We start from the raw sequence: 13,781 nt of genomic DNA, 5'->3' as shown, positions 1-13,781 counted from the left end.
CGTCACACAGCTTCTTACCTTCTGACAGCTTCGGTCAATTGGGTCCACTGGGGTAGCTCTGGGATGAGTTAGTCTTACATCATCTCTTCCACATTCGAGGTTGGACCATAACTCAGTTATAAGTGTACTAATGAAGCCTAGGAAGAAGTATTACTGATGTCATACTGATAGCATCATTTATACTATGAAATAATATAATCAGGTTTGGTTTAAGGAATAAAGATAAGATTATGCTTATGAAAAGATTTTCTCACAGAGGAAAAATAGTTGATTATTATAGAAATAATAGTGTAATCTCTACCCTTGAGAAAAAATGGTACTTGCTATTGTTACTTAATGTTGAGAATACCCTATTTCCTTGCAATGTTAAATAAATCATGAAAAAGTTTTTCCCTGGAAAACTTTTCAGGAGTTGGAGGAAGAGAAAGGAGGCATTAAAAAGTAGGGCAGGCATCCAAGGAATATGTTTACTTAACAAAATATTCACTTATAATTCCATATGTTTGAAACAATTCTGAACTTTGCTTGACTCTAACTTTTAAGTTCTCTTGAGTGAAATACTATTTCACTAAATGAAAATGAATATTAAAGCTGATTATTAAATTCTTCAAATCATACACTACCTATAAAAACCTAATATCTAATCATAAAGTCAGTATGTCTTCACTCCTAATTACATTCTAAATATTTGTCTTTATACCCACAGAAAACTATAGACCTCACCCCTCATCAAGGGAATTAATTCCCTTTCCAACAAATGGAGACTGTTATAGAAGCCACAACCAATCAAATGCAGAGTGGTGGAGTCCCATCCCAGTGGATACAGCTACAACACAAATCCCACACACAGGGCTCAGGGTACATAGCAGAAGATGGGGTGAAAAGACAGAAGAACCTGAGCTCAGGGTATTTGCTGTGAGATTGTGTCTACTGGTAATGTCAGAAGTTATATCCACAGAGTTTTATCAATACAACTGCCTATATGTGAGCTGACCAGGGACAATAACAATAAGTTATTAAAGCAAACAGCGGAAAGCCCATGAGCACTCAACTCTACACAAAGAATTATAAGCAACCAAGAAATGATGGGAGTATATATTGTTATATGGCTATAACTAAATAAGAGAAGTAAGTATTGGGGGACAGTAGTAGGGAGCTTTGGGGGCGGCTTGGCAGGAATCGGACATTGGCCAAGGACAAGGAAATGGGCTTCAGGCAGGAATCTGACATTAGGCCATGACACAGAAGTAAGTTTAGGCAGGAATCTTAATTTTAGGGTAAAACAAAAGTAGATTTCAGGCAAAAAAAAATCTGATTTTGGGCTTGGACAAGGAAGTAGGCTCAGATTTTTGGTCATCCCGACAAGCCGTTTGAAGACCCAATTATGGGAGTGATCACCAGGACTTCGCTTATTGCCTTGCTTATTCCTTGATTATTTGTGTTTATTGCCCTTATTACTTGCATGTAATTAAAATGGTATAAAAGCAGATTGGGAAAAATAAACCTGCCTTGAGTCTCAGAATTGACAGAGGTCATACTGCAGTACTGTATAATTGTCTCTTTCTTTTCAATCCTTGCTCCTATGCTGGAGAACCTGTTGACTGACTGAGCGGGCTTGGTTGGGGGCACAATGCAGGCTCTAAAACTGAGAATACTGGGGTCTAATTTAAAAGTCTTACCATCAACAGAGGAAAAAATCCCTCATCTTCTTTAGAGATCAAGGCATTTTCGTATTTGAAAATTAAAATTCCGGAGTTTCCATGGCGTGCAAATGGGACAACTCACGTAAAGTGGTCAGTCCAGTACCTGTAATGTTAGTGCTTAGGAATCGGTAGTCATCCTGTAACCTATGTAGAATTGCATTTAACCATTGGAAAAAAAACACTGAAAGTATGAGGGTCAAAAACTTAACTACTTAAGGAGAAGCAGCTCTGGGATCAAATAGAACTTTCAAATGGTTCTTTTATTATATTCTTGTCTACAGTGCTACATAAATTTTATTCTAAGCAGAAGAAAAATGTGTTTTGATTTTGTCAAGGAACATATACAGAGAGCCCAAATTTGTTGGGCAGAAATATAAAATTTTGCACACATTTGGCTTAAGTGGAGAACCAATGGTAATCACTGATACATACATGAAGATTCACCACCTCCAACTGGGAACCTCCAACTGGGAATTCCACTTCTCTATCACTAAGCATGTATCAGCCAGTGCTTGGTAAACTAAACATTTGGCATAGTAAAATCATTGTGGCTTCTTTTCCACATCTCAAATTGATATTGGAAAATATATATATGAATAAGAGACTGCAAAGAGCACGAGAAAGCTACAGAATGAGGGAAATGCTTTCTAGGGAGAAGAGGAATGACAGGAGTAAGAAACTGGTACAGACATGTGACAACTATGATGACTGTGCCTTTGTATGCACATGCAAATCAACCAGATGAAACATTGGGCTATTCTTCCAGGCATAATTATATTGAGACAGAAAGACGTTCTTCAGGTTTATAAAGTGAAAAGAGATTCTTCAATAATTGAATGTTCCAGCATAGATTATTAGGTACAACTGGAATTTCATGGAGAGCAAAGACAATCCTGAAAAACTTTCTTCAACATAGTCACAACGTGGGAAGTAGAATTTTAGAGGTAAAAATATTCCAAAAGTTTATCATGCTAAATTTTCAGTTATTCACTTTATTTATGATGATCATATTCTATCTAGTGGGGGAAAGACTCACCTGAATTCTGTAGAGCCACTGCACCTGCTGCTGTGGATGCCACCTGCACCACCAAGACTTCATAGCCAAACTTCTTCTGCCTGTTGACCTAACAGGAAGAACACAAGGAGAAGCAAAGAGCACAGCATACTAGTTATACACAATGCAGACTTACCGGTACAGCCACTTCCTGCTCCTCAGCAATTACAACACTAGAAATGTCCTCCAGGTGACAATAGCACAGAACAATGGAAGCCTCACAGTGAAGTAGTACCAATGTGGCATTTGTAACCACTTTACTTCTGGTCTGAGTTTAATCCGAGCACTTTGATTTTAACGAGTCACTTAGTCGGGCACTGAAGACATGAGGCTGCAGTTAAGAGCATTTGTTGCTCTTGCAGAGGACCGAACCTCAGTTCCCAGAACTCAGTTCGGTTCCCAGCATCCACACCTGGGGGCTCATAACCAGCTGTAACTCTAGTGTTAGCTCCAGGTGGCCCAACACCATGGCCTTGGTGGACACTACAACTCACACACATGAACACACATAGTTGTTAAAAATATTTTTGAGGAGTCGTTTATTACTCTTGGCCTGAATTTTCTCATAAATAAAGTAAGGGACTTAGATCAGACAAAAGTAGGACAGCTAATTATTACTATTATTACTAAACTGTAGCATTCTGGTTTTAGTATTTAGGCCACATCCTCATATGTAAACTTTCACCACTAAATTCTTAAATGTGTTTTTAAGAAATTATAAAAATGAAACAAAAAGCAAACTTAAAATCCGATGCTTTCTCCTTAAAATAAGTATTTCTAGAAAATATAATTTTTGTTTCTAAAGAGGAGCTCCCTGGTCCTAATCATCAATATATTGTTTTCTGCTGTAGAAGGCCTTCAGTAATTGTCACTTTACAAGGAGCAGACCTGCTTGGGATAACTACAAAAGTGAGTTGACCTCTGGATGAATCAGAATATAGGGCGAAGTGGCACTGTAAGCAACCACCACACGCCACATTCTCTAGCCTATCAGATGTGAACTTCTGAACAGAGTTAACCACTCAGAATTCTTACTTTAGAACATCTCACTAAAAGTGCCTGGTTTAATTTCAAACTCTTAAAACACAAAATGTGCCCTCAGTTTTAAAGGTAAAAAATGTAGTTAAATGGGAGCCAATAGACCACGCTAAAAATTAGGCCGATTTCATCAATTTTATATCCCATATATCTTTTTAATTTAGCCTTCTTTTCCAATCTGGTTAGTCATATTTCCCATTTTCTATAGTGAGACTTTTTGGTTTCTTTAAAAACCTGGTTATGGTTTATGAATATTTTTTGTTGTTGTTTTAAGCCCAAGTGTGGGATAAGATGCTGTTTCACAGCATCCTAATGACATACAATGCAGACTTGCAGGTACGGCCACTTACTCTCCTCAGCAATGAGAATACTAGAAATTTCCTCCAGGCGATAACAGTAGAGAACAATGAAAGCCTCACAGTGAATTAGTACCAATGTGGTACTGGTAACCATTTTACTTCTGGTCTGAGTTTAATCCTAGCACTTTGATTTAAAAGAGTCACTTAGTCAGGCTAAGTGATTATGATTTGCCTCATGCACTAGCAGGGGTGTGATTCTTGCCAGCTGCAGAGTTTCATTCTGGGGACTCTGGACAGGGTATAAATGGGAAAACCCAAGAGGGCCTGTGGTAGCTGCTGCTGCCCCTGCTGCTGCTGGTCCCTGCTGATTCCTGCTGGTACACTGCTATTGCTGGATTGATGGTTCTCTAGACTGGTGGATATTCTGACAAAGACTGGACCTGCCCCAAGGAACCCAAACAGCAGGAGGTAGCCTATAGACCTCTATATCTCCTTTTCCCTCTAACCTTGTTTCTCTACTTCCTAGTGTTGCAGGGTTGGAAGGGATTAGGGTGGAAGAAGGTTGGGAGGGAGGTAGAGGTATAAGAACCCAATAAAATAGCCAAAACTAAATACACCAACAATTTTCCTTGAATTAGAATCCATTGTTCAGCAGCGAGTGACACAAATGACCAGGAAGATAAAAATCTATCTATCCTTCTTTCCCTGCATCTTGCTCCCAAAAAGTAGCCTGCTCATAAGTCCCTCCCACAGGCACTAAAAATTGAATTATTTAGCAGCCACATTCTTTGTCCACTTCCCAGATAGTGTGAAAATGGAGAAATTTATCATAAGTCAAAGACAGCTTATGAAACAAGGTAAGTCTTCAGGCACATGGTCAAAAACTAGAAAAGATGTAATCTGAGTTTTAGTCTGACCATTATAACTGAGCCAGCTAACAGACCCATAAGACACACTGTGTAACTAACCTGAGCATCCACTTTTTCCTCCACAAAATAAAGAAAATAGCCTAGCCTTCAGGTTTTCGTGGAAAATATCTTAGGAGGTAAATGATGAAAACATCTGGTATATTGGGGTACAATAAAGTGATAAATGTGCAAATGAGAGCTATGGGTTGTAAAATCCCAATGTCAAAGGAGCAGGCAATTCTGCAAGCACACAGGGCAATGCAAGGAATATTGGGTTTTGAAATTTACAGACATAGAAATGACATCTAATTCTAGATGTACCATGTGAAGACATGCCTGCCTGATGTGAAGCACATGCATGAAGAAAAATGTGTGTGAACTACTTGCACGTTATCATGACAACAGACAGTATCAACACACAGGAAGCCTTCATCATGATAAGCAGTATAAACAGAATAGGAAGCCTGAACAAGTAATTAGTATACAAGGGCAGCTCTAAGCTTGCTGGGGGGGGGGGGAGGGTTGTGGGGGGGGGCTCAAAATAAAGCAGAATATTTATAATAACATAAACAACTGTGGAGAAGAAAGTATGTGTATGTGTGTGTGTGTGTGTGTGTGTGTGTATCACATACAATAAACTCTTAAATGTGGAAGCTTGGGGAAGGAAAATGTGTACAGGGTGAAATATAACTAGCAATCTGGAATGATACTAGAATAAAATAAATAAGACAGAGTAGGAACCTCATACAGATGGATAGGGTACGTAGGCCATAAATTAAAGAACTGAGGTAACTATCAGGCAGAGACAACAAAAACGGTTATTTATTTTCTAATAGTTTTAAACAAAGGAGGAGGTTCAAATTTAAGAAGTAGAGGGGAAAGCACTTGCCATTAGCAACATAAAATATCAAAACACTTTATGAAAGAACTGGTTCCAGGCCTGGCTACGTCTGTCAAGTGCTTGCTACACAGGCATAAGTTCAATCTGCCTGAGGATTCGGGATGAAGGCAGGCAGGGGAAGCTGGGCTCAGGAGCACAGACCTAGCATCTCAACACCAAGGAAGAAGAGACAAGGTCTCCAGCCTAGCCCCAAAAATGGTGAGTTCCTAGCTCAAAAAATAAGATGGAACTCTTCGCCATTGTGCAAGATGGTAGGGGAGAAGGCTGACGGGCCAGACACAAAGGAGAAGGCTGAAGCACTCCTATAAGGGGCAGCCCAAGGCGAAGGACCCAAAATAGAAGCCCTACGCTGCCAAAGGCTGTAATGCTAGAGGACCTGGAAACACTCACAGTCTGCCATGCATTCTAGAAAGGTCCTGCACAGGAGTACACTACTCACTGCAAAATCTGTTTCTCCCTAAAATTTTCCATTTTTCTCTTCATTTTTTCTTTACTTTTCTTTCTTTTCTTTTTCTTTTTCTGTTGTTTCATATTTATTTATTTATTTATTCATTTATTTATTCAATTTACATTCCAATATCTGCTCCCAGTCAACCCCTCCCACAACATTTCGCCCAATCCTCTCTCCCCTTCCCCTCTGAGTCTGTGTCCCCTACCAGGCATCACCCTACCCTGGCACATCAAGTCACTGAAGGAATAGGTGCATTCTCTCCCACCAAGGCCAGATTGAAAAGAGAAAAAAAGAATGCAAGTGTGCAACACACAGACAGACACACACACACACACACACACACACAAACAAACAAACACACATACCAACCAGCCTTGATGCTAGCCCAAAGACCAAGTTGTTATGCAGAAAAATATCCTCAATAGCATAGTTAAGTTCCAAAAGTCCCAGAAATGTCTTTACTATGCCAGAAAAAAAAAGCAAAGCTAATTATGAGTCAATTACTTGATTAAATAAATTACCTTGTAAGTTTTATTTAACAGTTGAATATAATCTCTCTAAGGGGAAGTTTGTGGCTTTAAAATCCTTAAGGCCTAAACCTTCATGGATACATATATTTAGATTTTCCCAGAAATTCTACCCAGTACATATGGAGGTATGATATCACACTTATAAAACATCTGGAAAATTAACTGAATTTTTCAATTCCATCTGGCTGCTTGCAATTTCAAAACACAGACACCAATATCTATTACCTAAAGCTTTCCTTTAAAAAAAAAAATAGTAAGTGTTACAATGCAACCCAGGATTTTAACTGAAGCTTAATAACCTCGTCACACATGGAGGGCAGAGTGATGCTCTCAATGGCTTTCATAACAACAACAATCCTTTCGCTTAAAGCAGATGGCAAGTCATACCTGTGGCTTTTTTGCATACTGGCTGAACATAAACGTCACACATTCATTGATGGCACCTGTGCGCTGAAGAAGCAGCAGTCCTTTGGGGGTGGCAGCAAAATTGAGTAAATCATCCAACAAATTGTCTTCCCAAGCCACACTGAAACAGGAAAAGGAAGGTAAAGGGACATTTAATACGCTCAGGATAGAAAATATGTAAGATGGGTGTGGACAATAATTAAACTGACAGAGCATACATTGACTGCAGTTTACTCTGTAGATGTTATGAGGTGAAAATGGTCTGTGAGGTTTTTTTTTCTCAACTCTGCTCTGACAGCTTCCCATCAGTGATGGAGTGCTCAGCTCAGATGCACTGAGGACCTGAACTGAACCCCAGCAGCCAGCCATGGAATGGGAGGGCATGAGGCCTGTAGCAATATCTTCTTTAGGAAAAAAGCTCTAGCCTTTGGGAGACTGAATTTTAGCCAGACTTTGTATCCAGCTTAGTAGTGCCCTGAGGTCATCTAGAGCTGTAAACTCAGTCTACAATCTTACCGTTTAGTCAGCCAGTTCAGTCTGGTGGAACCTGCCTTTAAAACAATAATGGGACTTTTGTATTTCCCATTTAATCAGATTTTACAGCCTAAGCTAAATGCATTGCTTTAATCTTAAATTGGGTATAATTCCATGCCTCTGGTCCAGAAGTGTGTGTGTGTGTGTGTGTGTGTGCTCACATGCATGTGGTAATCATTTTCTGAAAGTAGTCATGAGATTGGAAGCAATCTCAAAGTAAGCAAGTATTTAAAAATGTTGGAAAGCGACATGTAGATGGAGATAGGATGATAACATCTGTGTTTGTTTCAAATGCTCTTCTGGGTCAGTTGGAATCAGCAAAGTAACATCTGGTAAAACTGTAACATCCCTTTGCCATACTAAATTTTCTATGTTGTTCAACAAACACAGAGCAAAGCTCTTTGTTAGGAAAAGACACAGGGATAGATAAGACACAACAGAGAATGCAGACAGAAATCACAAAGTACAGATGGAAGAAAGGCAGTGAAGGAAAATGTAGAATTCAAATTTGGACTCACTCTTGGACTAAACTATTCTTTGTATAAAGTCTCTTCATTCCTTGACATGACATTGATGCCAAGGCCCACCCCTGCCTGAGGATTTATAAGCAGCTAATTATGGTAATGAAGAGAGAGAAAGAGAGAGAGAGAGAGAGAGAGAGAGAGAGAGAGAGAGAGAGAGAGATGTGTTTTGAATGGTTTGACCTCTAGCCAAGTGTCCATGCTCCACAAAACAAACCCTTATCCTTGATGCTGTAAACAATCCTAAGGCAGCAGGCTGGGTCACTACCAAGGCATGAAACTAGAGGGCAAGGTTAGTTAGACAGCAGAAGGGGATTAGCAGGAATGGAGAGTAAAAGAAACAAGAGAGGGTGACTATTATAGATATATACTATGTACACGTATGAAAAAGACATTATTATGTACAATTAGTATATGCTTAAGAAACACTCAAGTAAGTTTTAGAAAAGTTAAGCCAAGCCAAGCCACTCAAAAAAAAGAACATACATTTGAAATATGTCATTAAATCAATAAATTAGTCATAAGATCAATAAAAATGTTTCCATATTCACCACTAATAAAACAGGAAACAAATTATATGAGTGGCACCACTATGTAATGTGAAAGAATGGATATAATTCTGAAAACTAAGTGTTGCCGTGCTTTCATAGATCTCCTCTGGGACTATTTAACTGCCCTTCGTTAATAAGGGGGCAGAAGATCTGAGCCACTCAGTTTTACTGCCTTCCCTTAGGAGGCAGCAATGGTAAACAGTGTGAAGCTGCAAACTGCACTCTCCATCACGGCCCCATAGACTCAGAGTTGAATGCTTGGTCATCACAGAGTAGCTTTACTAGAGAGGGATTATGAGGTGTGGCTTTGTTGGAGTAGGTGTGGCTTTATTAGAGGAAATGTGTCACTTGTGGCTTCAAAAGCGCAAGCCAGGCCCAGTGTCTCTATCTTCCTGCCGCCTGAGCATCTGGACATAGAACTCTCAGCTGTTTCTCCAGCACCATATCTGTCTTCATGTGCCACTGGGCTTTTTGACATGAGACTAGACTAGACCCCTGAAACTATGAGCAAGACCCAATCAGATGCTTTCTTTGAAAAGAGTTTCCACAGTCAGTGGAAGAACACTGTGACAGAACACTGACTATCCAGCGAGGTATTTCTAATGGAAATATAGTCTCTGGTGATTAATTTCATTGTACCATGGGCTGAGCTCTGAACCCTCTGTAATTTTATCTTCCCATTTTAAAGAAGATCTTTTACGGGCTGGTTGTAGCAAATTTAACATCCTTTCTTTTTCTCTGTGACTGAATCTTCTCTAAGGTCACACAGTGACTTGGCTCACATAGTGTGAGGGCACTTGAATAAGCTTATATGAAACTTTATTTGGTATCTTCAAGCAATAGGCAGATGAAAAGGACACGAATGCCCACCAGAAGGATGCATCAGCCTCTCCATTCTCTTGTGGAGAGCTTATGAGGCCACTTCTAGAAACCTGTCAGGAATCTGACATTGGGCCAGAACAAGGAAGTAGGTTTTAGGCAGGAATTTGACTTTGGGCCAGGACCTGGAAGTAAACTCAGCAGGAATCTAATTTTAGGCTAGAACAAAGAAGTAGGCTTCAGGCAAGAATCTGACTTTGGGCTAGGACTCGGAAGCAGGCTCAGATATCTTAGTCATCCTGATAAGACCCTAGAAACAGAGATCAAGACTGTTTATTTTGTTTATTTGTTTATTGCCTTGCTTGTTCCTTGTCTATTTGTGTTTAGTGCCCAGTTTGTTCCTTAACCTAGAGACCTTATTACTTGCATGTAATTAAAATGGTATGAAAGCAGATGGGGGGGGCTGGGATAAATGGACTTCAGCCTCAGGAGACACTGGAGTCAGTCATGCTACAGTGTTGTCTAATTGTCTTTTTCTTTTCAATCCTTGCTCTCCTCCCCCACTTGCCTGCCAAGAACACATTGACTGACTAAGCTGGCTTGGTCATGCTCTAGTACTATACACATCATTAAATGGGAAGTAGGAGCAGAATCTTCCAGAATACGTATAATGATGATGATGATGATGATGATGATGATAACCTTGGTTTTTATAGATTGCTATTATTTTACTGTTATCTAGTTAAGCTAATTCTTATTCTCCCTAACTTGGACTAGACAAAACCCATTCACTAAATTCATTTCTTCACTCATTCAAAAAATCAGGTACCTGCTGTAGAGAGACATAAGACCAGTTAGCGGCTATAACACCTATCTCACACAAGCTCCCATAGTGTTAAAAACTGCATGGTATTGGTACAGTGACAGGCAGGCAGATCAATGGAACAGAATTGAAGATCCAGAAATTAACCCACACACCTATGGCCACTTGATCCTCGACAAAGGGGCTGAAAACATCCAATGGAAAAAAGATAGCCTTTTCAACAAATGGTGCTGGTTCAACTGGAGGTCAGCATGCAGAAGAATGCGAATTGATCCATCTTTATCGCCTTGTACTAAGCTCAAATCCAAATGGATCAAGGACCTCCACATAAAGCCAGACACTCTGAAGCTAATAGAAAAGATACTGGGGAAGACCCTTGAGGACATTGGTACAGGGAGAAAATTTCTGAACAGAACACCAATAGTGTATGCTCTAAGATCAAGAATTGACAAATGGGACCTCATAAAATTACAAAGTTTCTGTACGGCAAAGGACACCATCAAAGGGACAAATCGGCAACCAACAAATTGGGAAAAGATCTTCACCAATCCTACATCAGATAGAGGGCTAATATCCAATATATATAAAGAACTTAAGAAGTTAGACTCCAGAAAACCAAACAACCCTATTAAAAAATGGGGTACAGAGTTAAACAGGGAATTCTCACCTGAAGAACTTCGGATGGCAGAGAAGCATCTTAAAAAATGCTCAACTTCATTAGTCATTAGGGAAATGCAAATCAAAACAACCCTGAGATTTCACCTTACACCAGTCAGAATGGCTAAGATTAAAAATTCAGGAGACAGCAGGTGTTGGAGAGGATATGGAGAAAGAGGAACACTCCTCCACTGCTGGTGGGGTTGCAAATTGGTACAACCACTCTGGAAATCAGTCTGGCGGTTCCTCCGAAAACTGGGCACCTCACTTCCAGAAGATCCTGCTATACCACTCCTGGGCATATACCCAGAGGATTCCCCACCATGTAATAAGGATACATGCTCTACTATGTTCATAGCAGCCCTATTTATAATTGCCAGATGCTGAAAGAACCCAAGTATCCCTCAACAGAAGAGTAGATGCAAAAAATGTGGTATATCTACACAATGGAGTACTATTCAGCCATTAGAAACAATGAATTCATGAAATTCTTAGGCAAATGGATGGAGCTAGAAAACATCATACTAAGTGAGGTAACCCAGACTCAAAAGGTGACTCAAGGTATGCACTCACTAATAAGTGGATATTAACCTAGAAAACTGGAATACCCCAAACATAATACATGCTGGTTCAACTGGAGGTCAGCATGCAGAAGAATGCGAATTGATCCATCCTTGTCTCCTTGTACTAAGCTCAAATCCAAATGGATCAAGGACCTCCACATAAAGCCAGACACTCTGAAGCTAATAGAAAAGAAACTGGGGAAGACCCTTGAGGACATCGGTACAGGGAGAAAGTTTCTGAACAGAACACCAATAGCGTATGCTCTAAGAGCAAGAATTGACAAATGGGACCTCATAAGGTTACAGAGTTTCTGTAAGGCAAAGGACACCATCAAGAGGACAGATCGGCAACCAACAAATTGGGAAAAGATCTTCACCAATCCTACATCAGATAGAGGGCTAATATCCAATATATATAAAGAACTCAAGAAGTTAGACTCCAGAAAACCGAACAACCCTATTAAAAAATGGGGTACAGAGTTAAACAAAGAATTCTCACCTGAAGAACTTCGGATGGCGGAGAAGCATCTTAAAAAATGCTCAACTTCATCAGTCATTAGGGAAATGCAAATCAAAACAACCCTAAGATTTCATCTTACACCAGTCAGAATGGCTAAGATTAAAAATTCAGGAGACAGCAGGTGTTGGAGAGGGTGCGGAGAAAGAGGAACACTCCTCCACTGCTGGTGGGGTTGCAAATTGGTACAACCACTCTGGAAATCAGTCTGGCGGTTCCTCCGAAAACTGGGCACCTCACTTCCAGAAGATCCTGCTATACCACTCCTGGGCATATACCCAGAGGATTCCCCACCATGTAATAAGGATACATGCTCTACTATGTTCATAGCAGCCCTATTTATAATTGCCAGATGCTGGAAAGAACCCAGGTATCCCTCAACAGAAGAGTGGACACAAAAAATGTGGTATATCTACATAATGGAGTACTATTCAGCCATTAGAAACAATGAATTCATGAAATTCTTAGGCAAATGGATGGAGCTAGAGAACATCATACTAAGTGAGGTAACCCAGACTCAAAAGGTGAATCATGGTATGCACTCACTAATAAGTGGTTATTAACCTAGAAAACTGGAATACCCAAAACATAATCCACACATCAAATGAGATACAAGAAGAAAGCAGGAGTGGTCACTGGTTCTGGAAAGACTCAGTGAAACAGTATTTGGCAAAACCAGAACGGGGAACTGGGAAGGGGTGGGAGGGAGGACAGGGGAAGAGAAGGGGGCTTACGGGACTTTCGGGGAGTGGGGGGGGGGCTAGAAAAGGGGAAATCATTTGAAATGTAAATAAATTATATCGAATAAAAAAAAAAAAAAAAAAAAAAGAAGAAAGGAGGAGTGGCCCCTTGTTCTAGAAAGACTCAGTGAAGAAGTATAGGGCAAAACCATAACGGGGAAGTGGGAAGGGGTGGGTGGGAGGTCAGGGGGAGAAAAGGGGGCTTATGGGACTTTCGGGGAGTGGGGGGCTAGAAAAGGGGAAATCATTTGAAATGTAAATAAAAAATATATCGAATAAAAAAAAAGACAAAAAAAAGTTTTTTTCTGTCCATCATTAAAATATAATTTGTCATTAGTGATACTCTCTCAAGTTAATAACCCCTAGCAAAGAAGCCATATATTGCCTTTAGAGGAGGAATGTAAATGGGTACCATTTATTACTTTAAAAATAAATATTCACCAATCTGCTTCAAAAAAAAAAAAAAAGAACAAAAGATGTTCAAGTCTTTTCAGAAGGTAAACTGAATTATTAGGACAAAAGTGATATATACACTTATACTGTGAATTGTATTGAAATTTTGATTTTTCTTGAGACATTGTAGTAAGTAATTTATGTTACTCTCAATAGATTTGAAGAATAGCTAGAAAAGAGATTAAGCATTATTTGTGGATATATCTGTGAGATTTTCTCCAGGGAAGTTTGGTATATAAATCTTAGTAGACTAAGTAGAAATGATCTATCTGCAGTGTAGAGAAGGTGCCATTCAGTTGGATGGGGTCCAGATA

The 13,781-nt window shown here is 39.7% G+C and overlaps 1 protein-coding gene across 1 annotated transcript in view; it reads right to left on the bottom strand.

Moving 5' to 3' along the window:
- Tbc1d32 (TBC1 domain family member 32) overlaps window positions 1-13,781 on the bottom strand; it is a 200,223-nt gene that overhangs the window by 111,660 nt on the left and 74,782 nt on the right. The window contains exons 18-20 of the mRNA XM_052163596.1: window positions 7,272-7,410; window positions 2,740-2,827; window positions 19-137 (exon numbers count right to left, since the gene is read on the bottom strand). Coding sequence (XP_052019556.1) covers window positions 19-137; window positions 2,740-2,827; window positions 7,272-7,410 — 346 coding nt within the window. The remainder of the gene's footprint in view (window positions 1-18; window positions 138-2,739; window positions 2,828-7,271; window positions 7,411-13,781) is intronic.

Source organism: Apodemus sylvaticus, chromosome 19 (assembly GCF_947179515.1).
Source record: "Apodemus sylvaticus chromosome 19, mApoSyl1.1, whole genome shotgun sequence".
Taxonomy (NCBI): domain Eukaryota; kingdom Metazoa; phylum Chordata; class Mammalia; order Rodentia; family Muridae; genus Apodemus; species Apodemus sylvaticus.
The sequence above is the reverse complement of the archived record's forward strand: the minus strand, read 5'-3'. Positions and strand labels throughout refer to the sequence as shown.